The sequence below is a fragment of the Rhinolophus ferrumequinum genome, chromosome 8 (assembly GCF_004115265.2).
Source record: "Rhinolophus ferrumequinum isolate MPI-CBG mRhiFer1 chromosome 8, mRhiFer1_v1.p, whole genome shotgun sequence".
NCBI classification, from domain to species: Eukaryota; Metazoa; Chordata; class Mammalia; order Chiroptera; family Rhinolophidae; genus Rhinolophus; species Rhinolophus ferrumequinum.
The window spans coordinates 21,010,008-21,024,762 of record NC_046291.1 but is presented as its reverse complement, the minus strand read 5'-3'; the positions used below and the strand labels follow the sequence as shown (position 1 = coordinate 21,024,762).

The 14,755-nt window shown below is 35.6% G+C and overlaps 1 protein-coding gene across 13 annotated transcripts in view; it reads right to left on the bottom strand.

Moving 5' to 3' along the window:
• Positions 1 to 14,755, bottom strand: part of IKZF2 (IKAROS family zinc finger 2) — a 151,600-nt gene that overhangs the window by 10,687 nt on the left and 126,158 nt on the right. For 10 of the 13 annotated variants that reach the window (XM_033112482.1, XM_033112485.1, XM_033112480.1 and 7 more), the window contains 2 exons: positions 11,344 to 11,481; positions 3,249 to 3,392 (listed from right to left, as the gene is read on the bottom strand). In XM_033112482.1, coding sequence (XP_032968373.1) covers positions 3,249 to 3,392; positions 11,344 to 11,481 — 282 coding nt within the window. The remainder of the gene's footprint in view (positions 1 to 3,248; positions 3,393 to 11,343; positions 11,482 to 14,755) is intronic. The other 3 variants (XM_033112487.1, XM_033112489.1, XM_033112488.1) reach the window with 2 other exon arrangements.

The window sequence follows — 14,755 nt, the reverse complement described above, 5'->3', positions numbered from 1 at the left end:
CTGGGACCCCAGAACTCCTTGCTCAAATGGCTCTAGCTTGCTCCCAGGGTTAGTACAGTCCTCTTCAAAGGGTCCACCCTCCTAAATATCAATTGCACTGCTGGTGTGCACACCCTGAGGCTTGAGGAATGGCCGACACACTACTATTCACATGCTATGTGTGGTTACAGATGTGAAAAGAACTTGGATGTGCAGGCTTAGGTGCCTACCTATGTGTGCATGAGGCTCCTTTTGGTATGGGACAGAACCAAGAATATGTCTAAGAGAGTGGACTGGCTCCAGGCCAGGGGGTGGTTCTACTTGTGATGCCAATGTCTGGCATGGAACTCCAAGGAACCTGAGAATTCTGTATTTATTTGAACTCAGTCTTCTAAGTTAGAAGCATAAAACATAACAGTTTTTCAGCTTGATTTACATTAAAATATTTGGGCATATGAATGGAGGCCTCCATTAGTACTTTTGCTCCCATTTGCATAGCTGTTAGGGGTAAATCCATAAAGAAGACAGAGAAGGAGAGTCAGAAGCTGGAAGATATGGAAGAGAGGTCAATGCCATAGAAACCAAGGAAAGATAGTATTTCAAAAGGAATTAATCATTAGTGGCAAATGCTCTCTAGGAGTTATGTAAGATAGTTTGAAAAGGGTCCAGTAGATTTGGCACTATGGATACTAGAGGTGAACTCAATGAGAATAATTCCGATGGACCATAGGGAAGACAGCCAGGCTGCATAGACTGGGGAATGAGTAGAAAGAAAGAAGTTATGGAAAGTAAGCATAGGGAACGCTTTCAACAACTTCATCTTTGAAGAGAAGGAGAAAGTAGATACTAGCTGGAAGGAGACCTGGGTCTGAGGGAAGGTTTATTTATTTATTTATTTATTTAACCATGAGACTCTATCACATTAAATTCTGAAATAAGAATGCTAATAGAGGGGAGAGACTGAAATATAAGTGAGGAAGAAGAAAATAATAGTGTAAGGTATTTGGGGAGCTAGGATAAGAGAATTCCAGAGCACAAGAAGAAATTAACGTTAATCAGAAAGAGGGATACTCTTTCATTGAAACAAAGAGAAAAGACGAAAGCATTCAGGTGGATGCACATAATCCTATAGGATTAGTGATATTATACTGAAATCATTTCAACTGATTTTATTCCCTGTGAATCTAGATATAATATCATCAAGGAGTGAGATACCATATTTGCAGAGAGTAGAGAAAGGTTGAAATAGCCATAGTGGTAAGTAGGAGAGAAGACTATGCAGGGATGGATTAAAGGAAGGCTGCTACATAGTATGGATGGGACAACTGGTATTTGAGATCAGTTATTCGTTTACTTTTAGTGACAACAATTTGTAAAGCTGTGGGATTTTCTCCAAAAGTATTAGCAGCTATGCAGATATGGAAAAGAGCCTCAGTCGGCTTCACTAGAGCGTGGGGTTTCACCAAGACGAGGTGATAGAAGGACAAGGCAGGAGAGACCAGAATACTGGAAAGAGGGTGGGAAAGGTGGTGAACCATGGAATCTAAGCTGAACAAGAAAAGAGAGAAGGAGACACATAGATATGCAGAAAGCTCAGCAATCATTAGCCTGGAGGACTTGATAGGTAAAATGACAGTATTTAACTGAGGGATATAGCAAAAAGGAATTTATAGTAAGTGTGGAATGATTAAATTTTTTTTTCATTTCAATCATAGAAATAGTGACTACATGATTGTTATATATTATTACTAGGACATAATCCAAATTAAAAAAAAAGCACCAAATTCCTAATAAAAATCTAATGACATTATTTCAAAATGTCATTATTTCAAAATTTAAAAAAATCTGTCCCTCTTTCTGAAGGAGTATAATCAAATCAAATTGAGAGAAGCATCTCTAAGTCATAAAGACCATGAAAATGTTACAAAAAGCAGAACTAAATAAATTCAGAAGATAGAAAGAATAATAATGAATTTCATATTTTCCCAACTACACTAGTGTCTTGTTGAGATAGAGGCATTGAATGGACAGCCATCAAATTAATCAATATTAAAAAACAGATGGACTGGCATTAAAAAAAAAACTTATCTATAAAAAGGAAGAAAGAGAGACAGAAAAGTTAGCTAAGGCCCGTGGCAGGCCTTTGCGTATACTCTCAGGGACTTTAAACTGAACTAGTATAAACTACAATCCTTAGGGGTATTCTCAGCCTTCAATGAGCTCTGTCAATTTATCTCTCCAGTTTCTCTTAAAGATATTTGGATGATTTGTTAGTTCTTCAATTTCAAATTGAAAGGAAACTTTCTTCTAAATGTTTACTGGAGCAATAGAATTTTATTACCTTTTCCTCCCTGAAATAAGCAAAGAAAATATTTTTTCCCAATCAACACTCAACTCACATAAGATGTTCCACAATGATCTTTGTCACCAGAATGTATCTATTTGAATATTTTTATTTCTTCTAATTTCTACCAAATATAAAGTCTTACATATATCATATTTACAATTAATAACAATTCTTTATATCGCATCTCTGTTACTCGTATAGTCTTTTTAAAAATTAGATGCTTTTTGTATCCTCAGAGACACTTTATGGCTTACAGTATGCAGAAAGATGCCAACTCTTTGAGTGTATCAAAGAATATCTAAGGGCTTGGAAATGAAAAAGGAAAGTCTAATACATCATATTTAATCTTTTAAGTTCAAAATCATAGCTGGATGGAAACAAAGATCAAAACATGAAATACAGATCCAAATATCTTGAATGTAGGTTGCTGCATTATTTTTATAATGCAGAATTTAAAAAATAATTCTGTTCAACCTAGATTAAATATTGTAAACATTATCATCATGTAAAGAAAACAGTTTGAAAACCTGGTGCTAACTGAAATTTAAAAACACACTACAAAACTGGCTAACAGGGTACACTATTTCCCTTAAATAGTATGTTTTTAAATAAATAAATATTTTATTTTTACCTGCTATTCTCCTTTAAATATCATTCCAATTTGAGATACAACTTACTATTAGTCTTTATTTCTCTTTCTTAGGCCCACATACCTAGGTGTGTGTGTGTGTGTGTGTGTGTGTGTGTGTGTGTAAGTATGATACACATTGAGTAGCAAAAAAGTAGAAAAGAATAATGGAGAAAAGAGACTGGCATTTATTCCATGAACTGAATTACACCACATATATTTCTAATACATGGGAGCATGTCTTCGCCCATTAAAATCACCTTTTAAAGAAATAAAAGCATTTGTAATGCTTACCCACAAACTTTTGTGGAGTGGAGCTTTTACGTTTTCCCATATTCCCCGTGAGCTTCTCTATGACAGCAGGTCTCTCAAAAGGCACCAGAGAAATATTGTTGTCCATAATAGGCTCTTGTTCCTTACAATCTTCTATAGGAGGTACTATATAAAACCATACAAAAAATGCAATCTGATAATTTCTTCAACATATTATAGGTACAAAGCTGGATTTGCCATCTCAATATGTGTTATACAAACATAAGCCAGTATGCTTGAATAAAAGCAAGTAGAAAGATAACCTCTAGTGTTCAAGTACACGGTAATTTTAATCACACACACAGAGGATTTGTTTTTATCTGAGTCTCTCAGATCAATGACATAAACTGTTGCCACTATTGGTGGCAAACATGTTCATCTTGTTTCTCATCTTACTCCTCTGAAAGTGTTTTTAACATTGATTAAAATCAATACTACTTTAGGACTGCACTATTCTCAAGGCTTTTGGACTTTATTTTTGTAAAACAATTTAAGTAAGTCAACTTGTTTTGGAGGAAAGCTTCAACAGACACACAGAATAACAGCACCATGTTTAACCGGCTTTTTTTTTTTTCACCCATGTATTTTCTTGCAGCAGATTTTCTATGCGATGAGCTGAGTGAGCTGGTAGCCCCACTGGCAGTAGCTAAATACCTACACAAAGCAGCCTGCACGAAGGAGATCCAATTCTGAACATGTCTATGCATAGTCAACTGTGGTAGCTTCAGGATTATAACTTATTTTTAAAAAGAGCTCTTCAGTAGGATTAAAAGAATCCATTTCCAGATGGGCATATTTCCTCACTAAACTGCTCTCATTCATTTGACATAAACTCTCCAACGCTGCTCCCTCCTTCATCCCACGTGTCTGAGTTGCTGTGGGCTAATCTACTAGCTCATAGATATTGACGTTAGATATTGACATTCATAGTGTAGACAAAGGACTTGTAAAAGTTGTCTTCGAATAAGAAATACTGTCAAAGAACGTTTAACAGAGTAACATCTGAGGCAGATTGAGATTAATGGATTAAAACCAATGTTCATAGGAAAGACCACAATTTATTACTTCTTGATTATTGTTGCTTTCTCTGATTGTACGTGTACCAGTACTGTTTAGAAACCTAAAGATTTCATATCTTAGGATATCTTTACTTGTTCAGCATGCAGTGTAAAATGACTTATTCTGCCCCTTTCATTTGCAAATGATAGTCCCACTGCGTGAAAGACAGTCAATTCTCATTTATAAGGGTGGACACTAAAATAAAGTGAGCAAGCAAGAGATGAACGTTAAGAAAATCCAGTACACAATTCAGGTGACCTATTTAATAAGCAATATGGGTTGCTGATTTTGAAAAAATGAAATACAGCATCAGAAAAATGTTTTCCTAAATTGGACATGTTTAAAGAGATCGACATTCAGTCTAAGTTTTGGGTTAACCTAATATAGTCTGATTGATGGGCCAGAAAAATTTAATCTTCAATCTCTGTTTTATAAGCAGTCCTCTGGTTATAAACGGCAAAGGATTCTGCAATTATTGCATGTTGATTTGGAAAAAAAATTCCAAGATGAGATTCAGAAAGAAGGAAACAGCACATTTTCTATACTGACATAATTAATGGTATTATCAAGTGGAAAAAGTATGTCCCTTAATAATATGTAAAACATTGTCCTTTCTGAGAAACAACTAAAATTTAAAAAAGAAAAAACAAACTTAAAACAGTAAAACAAAGAAAGGATGACTGTAGAATTCAAATAAGAGGGGACAGGAGGATGAAGTGTCAGTGACGATATGGCGGGGAACCATGTAATTAGATACAAATTATTGTCAAAATCTTAACTTTTGTTTTGGGTTGTCGATGCACAGGCACTTATTATATTATTTAAAAAAAATAGTAACTATAGACAAAATAACTATAGACCAAAGATGAAAATATGTCACAGACCAAGATCCAAAATGACAGAAGGAAAGAAAAAAAGCTCTAAATTTTGCTAAAAAACAGCAAAACTGGTTAACAGGGTTTGCCCCAAAATTGAATATACTAATTAGTTTTGAAATGAGTAGTCTAAAACTTGGCAGTTTTGCTCTAAGTCTCACCTTGAATTTTCATATTTGCACACATTTAACACTCAAAACGAAACCTGGGTGTGGGAACTGTCCCACACCACATCCACCTCAATTCAGATGATTTGTCCCAAGTTCAATGAAGTGCATGTGAACTGAAAACAATGACTTCGGCAGGCCTCTGGTCTAAATTCTACTTTACAATGGTCCTTTACAGATCAAATATTGAGCTTGTTTCTACCATATTGACAATGATAATAACAACGATAACAACAACCGCTGTTGTATATGATGTGTTAAGTATTGTTGGAAGGTTTTGCATTTAACGCTTTCAACAACCCCCTGAGTTGTACAATTCCCATTTTCATTTTACAGATGGGGAAACAAAGATCCAAAAATGTTAAACAATTTCCACAGGGTTTACATCTAGTTAATAAGGAATATATGAATTGAATCTAGGTAGTCTGGCTCCAGAGACTGGATTTTTAGCCACTATGTGCTAGTATTCTTTGCAGACATAATCTGAATGTTGACTTTTTATAAACAAGTTTGACATATTTTTAGGTCTGCCATTGGGAGAATATCTGATACATTTTCTCAATTATGTTAACTAATCTGAATTTTTGCTTTCATGGATCTGGGTGCAACTCATCAAAATGTTTGTGGATATATGTTGCTTGAAACACAAAATAAGTTCTCCAGTTAACTCAATAATGCTTCAATCACATAGGGAGACATTCCTCTAGGCTAAGAGAATATCAATATACTAACTTCACTTGTCAAAACAAACTTCATAACCAATTGTCATCCTTGATGTTATTTTTGAAATTATAACCAGGATAATAATAGATTTATATTTGCATTATTTCATTATCTCATTACATTGATAAATCATACAGAACCTTTATTAAAAGTATTCCCAATATATAGCTATTGTACTGAACAATCCACTCAAATTTCAAATTCCAAGGAGACACAGTCTGCGGGACCTAGATTAGGTCACATATCCATCCCCTAGCCAGAAGAGGGCAGGGCGCCTAGACTGACGACATCCCGCCATGATTTCATCCAATGGGAGACAGTTCTCTAAAGGGAAATGAAAGTCTCGTTATCAAAAGAAGAAAGGTATGTAGGGCAGGCAAAAACAACAGATGCCTTCTACATTGTCACAGATTTTCTCCAGGTTGCTGAATTTAAAAGAAACTTTTCAGTTATCTTAGTTACTTTCTTGAGAACATTGGATAGTGCCGAAACTTGCTTTGGCGTCTGTGAAATCACTCTTTCCATTTCCAACCCTCTGCTCTTACTCATCTTCATGGCTCTTTTTTTACTTCCTGATGTATTCTTGGCCTTCTAGATGTCTCACGCTATATTTACCCATATAACCTTATAAAACCTATTGCTTCAGGCTATTACCTACAGAATAATAATGGCTCCCATCTTTATTTCCTACCCATACCTCTCTCGTATATATTCAACTTCGTCTTAGTTTCACTTTGCTCTCTCTCACAGGTACCTAAAAGACAATGTGTTCAAAAACAAATCTCCATTTCCCTCCCTCAACTTTCTCCTATTTTCTTAATGTCCATCTCAGTGAATGACACTGCTCTCTAACTGGTCATCCATGCTCGATAACTTCGGCAAATCCTAGATTTCTTCCTTTCACTCAGTCTCCTGCTCCTCCCTCTTCCTCCCTATCATCTCTCTTTATATACCTACATGGAGGTACCAAGTGTTTTAGATTGCACATCTACAGTGACTCCTAATGACCTAACTTTTCTGCACATTGTAGGCTACGAAGCCCAAGTCAACCAATCAGCAGATTGTTGCAATGGTCTATTTGCCTCTCGACTCTGCTGGTCATTCGCCCACATTTCTAATAAAATATTAATGTAATAATGATTTTTAGGATAAATTACAAATTCTTCACTTAACACAACAGGCACTTCATGCCCCGTTCACAGCCTATATCTTTAGCTTTATAACCTTCCAATTTTTCTTACATTTACAAACTGGGCTTTAGTTGTGCATAGCTGCTTGTAGGTCCTCAATCCAACCATGTTTTTTTAGACTTGTATTTCTTCACACATGCTGCTCTCTCTGCATGAAGCACCCTTCTCTACTTATTTAGGTGGCTATCTTGACTTTCAAAACTCCACTCAAATATAATTGTCCTTAGAAATTCCTCTTGGACACACAGTGTGATTTAGATATCTGTCCTCTGTGCTCCCATAATGCTTATCACACAGTGTTCTAACTGTTGGTTTACTGGTCAACTTCTTACAATAGTTGGTAAGTGACCTTAGGGTAGAGACTGCATTTTATTTGACTTTAAATTTTTAATACCTTTTTTGATGTGAGACAAATATAACATTCAATGGATGTTTACTAAATGACTTAATGAAGGAAATGTTACCCAATGGAAATAGGTTAAAGAACTTACTAGAAAGTTCAGAGATTTGCAGTTATGTCTCCATACTTTCCATAAAGAAATTCCTTTTACCAAGCAATTCAAACCATAAACCTAAACATATATATTCTTTCATTAAAACTGGCTACCTTTCTGGTTAACATTTTCGTTTTTGTCTTCAGGCAAGGGGGAAAAGTTAATGATGTACTTTGATTTTTAACGCTTTTTTTTTAAACTGAAAAGACTTGAAAAATGGCCATAAAATAACTTCCAAATAAGATAATCTGCGATAAAACCCAATTATTATCTTTATTTCCAAAACTATAAGGCATTATTTTTCCCTTTCCATCAAACTGAAGAACATTTTATTCTACCTGATATATATGTCTTCAGTGTTTCACCCTGTTGTCTTCTGCTCCTGCCTGTTCATCTTTTTCCTGACATTCTCACTTCCAGTCTCTCCCAGAATGCTAGTCAGGCATCTACCCTATATTCTGCATCGGTGACATTTTTCTTTAGAAGACACAAATTTTGATCACCCAGTGAAATTCAAGCATTAGATAAGAACGAAAGACTCTATCTTTGCATCACAACCTATTATTTCAATTTCATTTCCTACCACTCCTTTAACTCCAACTATGTTCAACTTCCAGGAATCTGTTAATATTCTTTTATGCCTCTAGGTCTTAGCCTACAGCTCACTTTTCTGCCTGGAATGTACGTTCTCTGTGAATCCGTCTGATGTATGTAATTTTTTCTCATCCTCGTGTACGGATCAAGCATTGCACATAAGAAGCTTTCCTTGACTTCTCCAGACAGTTAGGTTAGTTCCGCATCTGTGCGTCTGGAGAAGCATCTATATGCCTTCATTAGAGCATGTGCTTCATTTTATTTTTTAAGTAGGTATTTCCTACCAGACTATACATGTAAGAAAGAAACTGTGTCCATTTATCTTTATATCTCCAGAATGTTCCATAGAACTTGCCACATCGCAAGCCCTCAATAAATGTTTCCTGAATGAAGTGCCAATGCCACTTTGACTTCAGACACTTTCTCACTAGAAGAACCAACATGGGGAAGAATATGTTTTGGGCAAGAGAGGCTATGACTATATGTCAAATATGAAAATAAAAGAATAGTAATTAATTTCAGGGAGCTAATGGCAATCTCAATGATGGCAACCCCACACCTACCCCAAGAAGAAAAGACAAAAAATATAGATAAGATGTAAGAAGACGGTAAGAGACAGTAAGAGAGGGAAGGGGATAAAAATGATTTCAATGTGGCTCTGTTTAAAAGGAGACACACACCAAGCTATGTATATGCGATAAGGTGAATGATGAACTTTAGTAGCATTTTACCCATATTTTTCTCTCTCATGACATTTATCAATTCCTATCTCATGCAGTCAATTCTCCACTAAGTATGTTAACAAAGGGAAAAGGAGATTAAGGACAATATCAAATTATTATTACAATACACCTAGAAAAAGTACAGCATGAAATGGCATTAGTATAAACTTAGTTGGTTAAAACTGTATCCAATATTGAATACTTGGGTCTATAAATGATATCGAAACCTCCCCTTCCCCAGTCCTCCTTTGGCTTTGCCCCCTGCTCTCTCCGTACCCTTTCCCCACTCTCCCTTCTCTATTTCAGTTTCAGAGCCATCTGTAAAGGGCCTTTGCCTGCCAAGGGCAAAGCGATCTGGGAAATGAGGTTGATGCTGAGACTGCAGTTGTTTAGAAGTCTTTTTCCCCAAAAAACCACACTGGTTTAAACTGTCAGCACTTATTCTATAATAGGTTTAAACTGCCAACAGAGAGTTAAATATTGACTATAATTATTTATATACACCTTATCTCTCTGTAACAATATAAAGTCTTTTAGAGACTCATTCAGATGTATATGCAACACAGAGTCTCATACATAACTATGAATGGAAAACTGAATAGAATTAATAATCAAATCAAATGTCAAAAGTGCAATAAAAGAACATTATATGGAAAAGTGGCAGTGCTATAAGGTGTCTTTAGAAAGCTTTGGCATGCCCCCAAGCCTGTATCAGCTACCCTGTCTCAAACCACCTCTAAAGGTGGTTACACAGAAATGGTGTGCTTAGTAGGCAAATAAAACCTCGAATGCCTAAGTTAATGCTGGCTAGCATCATAAATTTAAAGGTGATAGAACACTTACAATTTCTTAATATTTAGTATCTGGAAATGTAATAGTAAAAAGAAGTACTTACTGGGTGTTTATTGCACATCCAATCACATTTAATTTTCAAAGCAAGCCTAAGAGTAACACACTCGGACATCACATAGCCAGACCAGGTTTGCTGGACTCCTAGGCCCACCACTTTAACCTCTATATTCTGGGACCCTCATAAGCCCAGATAATGCCAATTATCTTAGTGATATCAAATTCACTAAGATTTAAAACAGACAGGTTTTTAAAAATTATAGTTAATAACGATAACAATATAAAAGAAACGGACTCACAACAATGAACAGAATTAAATCTGATTCCTTATGCTACATAAACTATCCTCAATACGAAGAAATGCTTCAATTATTCAGGATAACAAAGTATTTTATTAAAAAAAATTACCGACAGCATAATCAATAGCTGTCCAATAAACATAATTCCACAGTATGCACTATATAAAACAAACAAAAACCCAACAATAATCTTTGAGTTATCATAAATCACTAAATAGATAGTATTTATATTTTAAAAGTGACTATAGCGTTCCCCCATTATACTATTTAATATTGGCCAAATCTTTTTTATATAAAATATATAAATGTACCATTAAGATAACATTTTTGCACGAACTTCTATGGATAATAAAATTGATCAGCATAAAAATATAATTAGTAGGACAGGACAGGTGCAAATCTAGAGAATTGAAATTAATTACTGTCCTCTGTAAGGCAGATTTTCTAACATTAATTTTTCAGTAGTACAGAATTAGTAACTGATAAACCTGAGGGGCTGCCTTCCTATCTGCTACTGTGCATTGTGGAAACAAGAATGTTTTGCTTGGGGTTTGATTTCTGTGGAGGTAAGTAGTGCTTAATTTTGTTCTAGACTGTTCTCCACATTTGTAGAAAGCAAAATTAAGTAATTCCCAAAATATATCACAAGATGGCTTGGAGAAATTTCCAATTATATCACTGATCACTTACCTAAAAGGAATGAAAATACACAAGTAATCAATTAAATCTTTTAGGAAACCTATAGACTTATTGGAACCATGTCTAACTATTTGGTACAACCAATGAAAGAGGAGAGTAAATAGTACCTTCCTTTGGTGTATTCAAGGTCGGCTGCAATTATTATGTTAATACAAACACATTACGAGTAATAACTTGGGAGTATCACAGAAACTCAATATAGCTTGTTTGCAAACTGTCCCAAAGCTCAACTCATTTCAAATGCTTCAGAAGATAATCCCATGCAAAGTTAGTATGATCTAAAATAGTTTTAAACAAAGTAAGATTTTATTCTTAAACTGAAGGGTAGCGAGACCTGTGTCACCCGTAAGAAACTACCAAAGCAGTGGAAAGGGGAATGAAAATGATGAATGCCATATCTACCCACCATGATGACTCATGACCTGCCCAGCAGCCTCCATGCTGACATTCTGGAGATAGTTGTGGCAGCGTTCCTTGTGCTCCTCCAGTGAACTGCGCTGCTTGTAGCTTCGTCCACAGTAGTTGCACTTGTGAGGTTTACCCACTATGAAGAGAATTCAAGATTAGGGTGCTGGCAGTGTCATCTAAAGCAAAATTAAAAGCTAACGTTTGATAGTCTGGAGAAAGCATGTATATGCTTTTCAAACTTAAATCTCTTCCTCCTCCACACTTGGATGTAGATAGTAAATCTCTACCAAGGCTAAAATACAGAAAGAAGATAAGGCAGATCGTACCTTTGGTGATAGGGGAAATACTGAATCAAATTCACACTCTGACTGTATCCTAGATGATCCATCTTCAAATTATCTGCCTCTTAACACTAACACCGACTCTAACACAATTCTCTCAGTTCTGACTCAGTCAAAAGACAAATCAGGAGTGCCCCAGATACATGATGAGAATTATTTTTTATTTATTTGTGGGGGACGGAGGTAAGTACAGAGAATCTTACTGAAGGAAACCAAAATGTAACAACTCAAAATGTCATTTTTTAATGAAAAGATTATATTCATGGGTACCAAGAAGACTAAAATGAATTCAAATGATGAGAAAAACATACAGATAAAAGCAGAGTTTCTTTTTTCTTTCCACCTCGGTAATAGCTATTCACACATGCAAAACTTTGCAGCAGATCAGTGTATTCTCCCGTATCAGCACTGTTCTTACATTACTAAGAATTAAGATAGTGGTGCTTTGAGTCAGGACCACTAACAATAACCTGAAACCCTAACATATGCAGTTATACAATAATAGTAATATTTTCCAATACATTTCACATTCATAAAATAAATGATTTCCCAATAGCCAAAGAGCCTTATCTCAGTATACCTGATAAAACAGCGTGACATGTTAAAAAAAAAAAATTACAAAATTGATTAAGAAGAAAAAGAACACATTTATGGAAAGAGGCATATTTGACTATGTAACAATTCACGAGGAAATCACAGAGCAATTTGATTCTTGGTTTTGAAGAGGAATAAGAAAGCATAGACCATCAGGTGGTCTGTGCCAAAGCCCTCCTAGGAAAGCACAGTGTGAATCAGGTCAGGGGCTCTCACATGACTCCCACAGAAATCATTTTGTTTTGCGCAGAGGACATGTAGACAACTCTTTTTCGTGGCCAAAGATGGCATCCCTAACTGCAGTCACCTTACAAATGCATGTTATGACACTGGTCATACGTGAGATTGAAATACTGGAAAAAGGCAAGGTACTCAAAGGTACATCAAAGTTTCACTATGCTGATTTTTTAAAAAAAACAGAAACTTTAGATTGTACTTGAGGTGCATATAAATGAAAATAAGTTGTTTCATAATTATAATTTTTTGTAAATCGTCTTAAATAAATAAAAACTATCTAAAGCATGATTGTTCATTTCAAAAAATACTAGGCAAAGTAATTTCTAGTATTCAGAACCAAGAATTTCTGGGAAGTTGAAACCCGGCAGCTGTGTATATTGTGAAGAATTTGTACAGCTGTGTAAGAACATTAAAAAATACAAGAAGATACTTCAGTCAAAAACATTTAGTGCAAATAATATATTTACATGTAATTAAGTTCCAAGACTACACATAATGAGGCTACATATTACAAAAAGCCTTTGTTTACTATAACCATTACTCAATTTGGCTGTTTCTCTAGAAATAATTGAGGAATTTGCACGGAGTAACTCTACTAACCAATTAATTCTTATTAAGCTCATGCATTGTAATTAATAGGCCACTACAGACTAGTTCTGCCATCTCCATCTTCCCCTTTTTAGTCTTGTCGCATTGCCTATGATACCTGTTTCACTGTGAACACAACCTCCTGTACTTTCTTCCCCTTATTTATATAAGCAAACTTGATTCCTTCTCAACTTGATTAAAATGCAGTTCCCTTCCATGCCCTTTGGCTTACAACCCTCTATAAACTCCCAAGTAACCTGACAAGGAAGAAAAGACAGTATATTTTTTATTGCTTTCAAAACGCATAGTTTTTACTCCCTTCATTTTTGAAGTCTATCCTGTCTGCTTTACTTCAGCTGTTTTAAAACATCCCTGTTTCCTTTTCATCCCATCCTTGCTTTCAGTGAGTCCAAGGAATTGGAGTACATTTTTCTAAAAGTATAACCCCAATTTTCCTACATCTTCACCTGCATGCCACTCCAGCAATCTGCATACTGGGTGACATGTTGGAACTTGGGCATCTCTTAACTAGTTTATCTCCAAGAAGTTGGCTCTGGAAATGCTACACCTTTTCCCTTTACCTCTCTCACTTAATACATAGTTATTAAAAGCCTACTATGTACCAATGCCGAAGAAGCTGGAATGTAAACTGGAGATGAAATTCTCGTGGTGTCTGTCCCTCATGCACTGACAGTGTGCTGAGGAAGAGACACATTTAACACATGTATACAAGCAATTATTACAAACTGTGGCAGATTCTGCGAAAGAATGTTGTCCTAGTTAGTGTAACATGGGGACCTAATTTAGTTTGTGAAGGTTGAACAGGAAGGTCTGCCTGAGATAGGAACATTTAGGCTGATAACTAAAGGAAAAGTAGAGGTTGGTCAGATAATGGGGGGTAGGGAGAAGTGGGAGGAGAGGTAGTGTTTCAGAATTTCCGGGAACTGCTGTCATCTCTTTCTATTTGCTCTCATGTAACTCAGCTCCTTCAAAGTCGAGATCATGCCCTTACTAGTTTTTTGAAAATTATTTTCAAACATCATTAACAATCCCTGCCAAATATGGCTCTACTATCTCCACAAGACCATTTCCTGCCATTTCTTTGATATGTCTTAAAAATCAAGTTCATGAAAATACTGTTTACATTTACTCTCTCTGAGTTTCTCTGTATAATACTTATAAACCATGAATATGTATATCATGTATATTCATAGACCAGTTTTTTGCGACTTTCATTTTTACAATTATGAAATACATAACATATCATAAAACACATCTCACCATCTGAAACACCTTCATTCTGATATTACTGAAACATTTTTTTAAAAAGTCATCAGTAGCCTCTGAATCACTAAATCCAGTGGACTTGACTCAATCCTAAATCTTCCCAATTTCCTGGTCATTATCAAACCTTCATGTGTCTTGAATCACCGTGTTTTAGCTTCGGGGATCACATGCTGTGATCCCCCACTACTTCTCAATCTCTTCCTCCCTGACAAATATGTATGTGCATCCAGATTTTGTTCTCAGTACAGCAGCGTCCCTTTCTGCCCTCTAAATTAAGCCTTCATTTCTATGAAACGTCAAATCATGCCTGGAATAATTTCCCATGTTTGTAAGCTCCTATTGTCATTTAAACCTTTCTTAAAT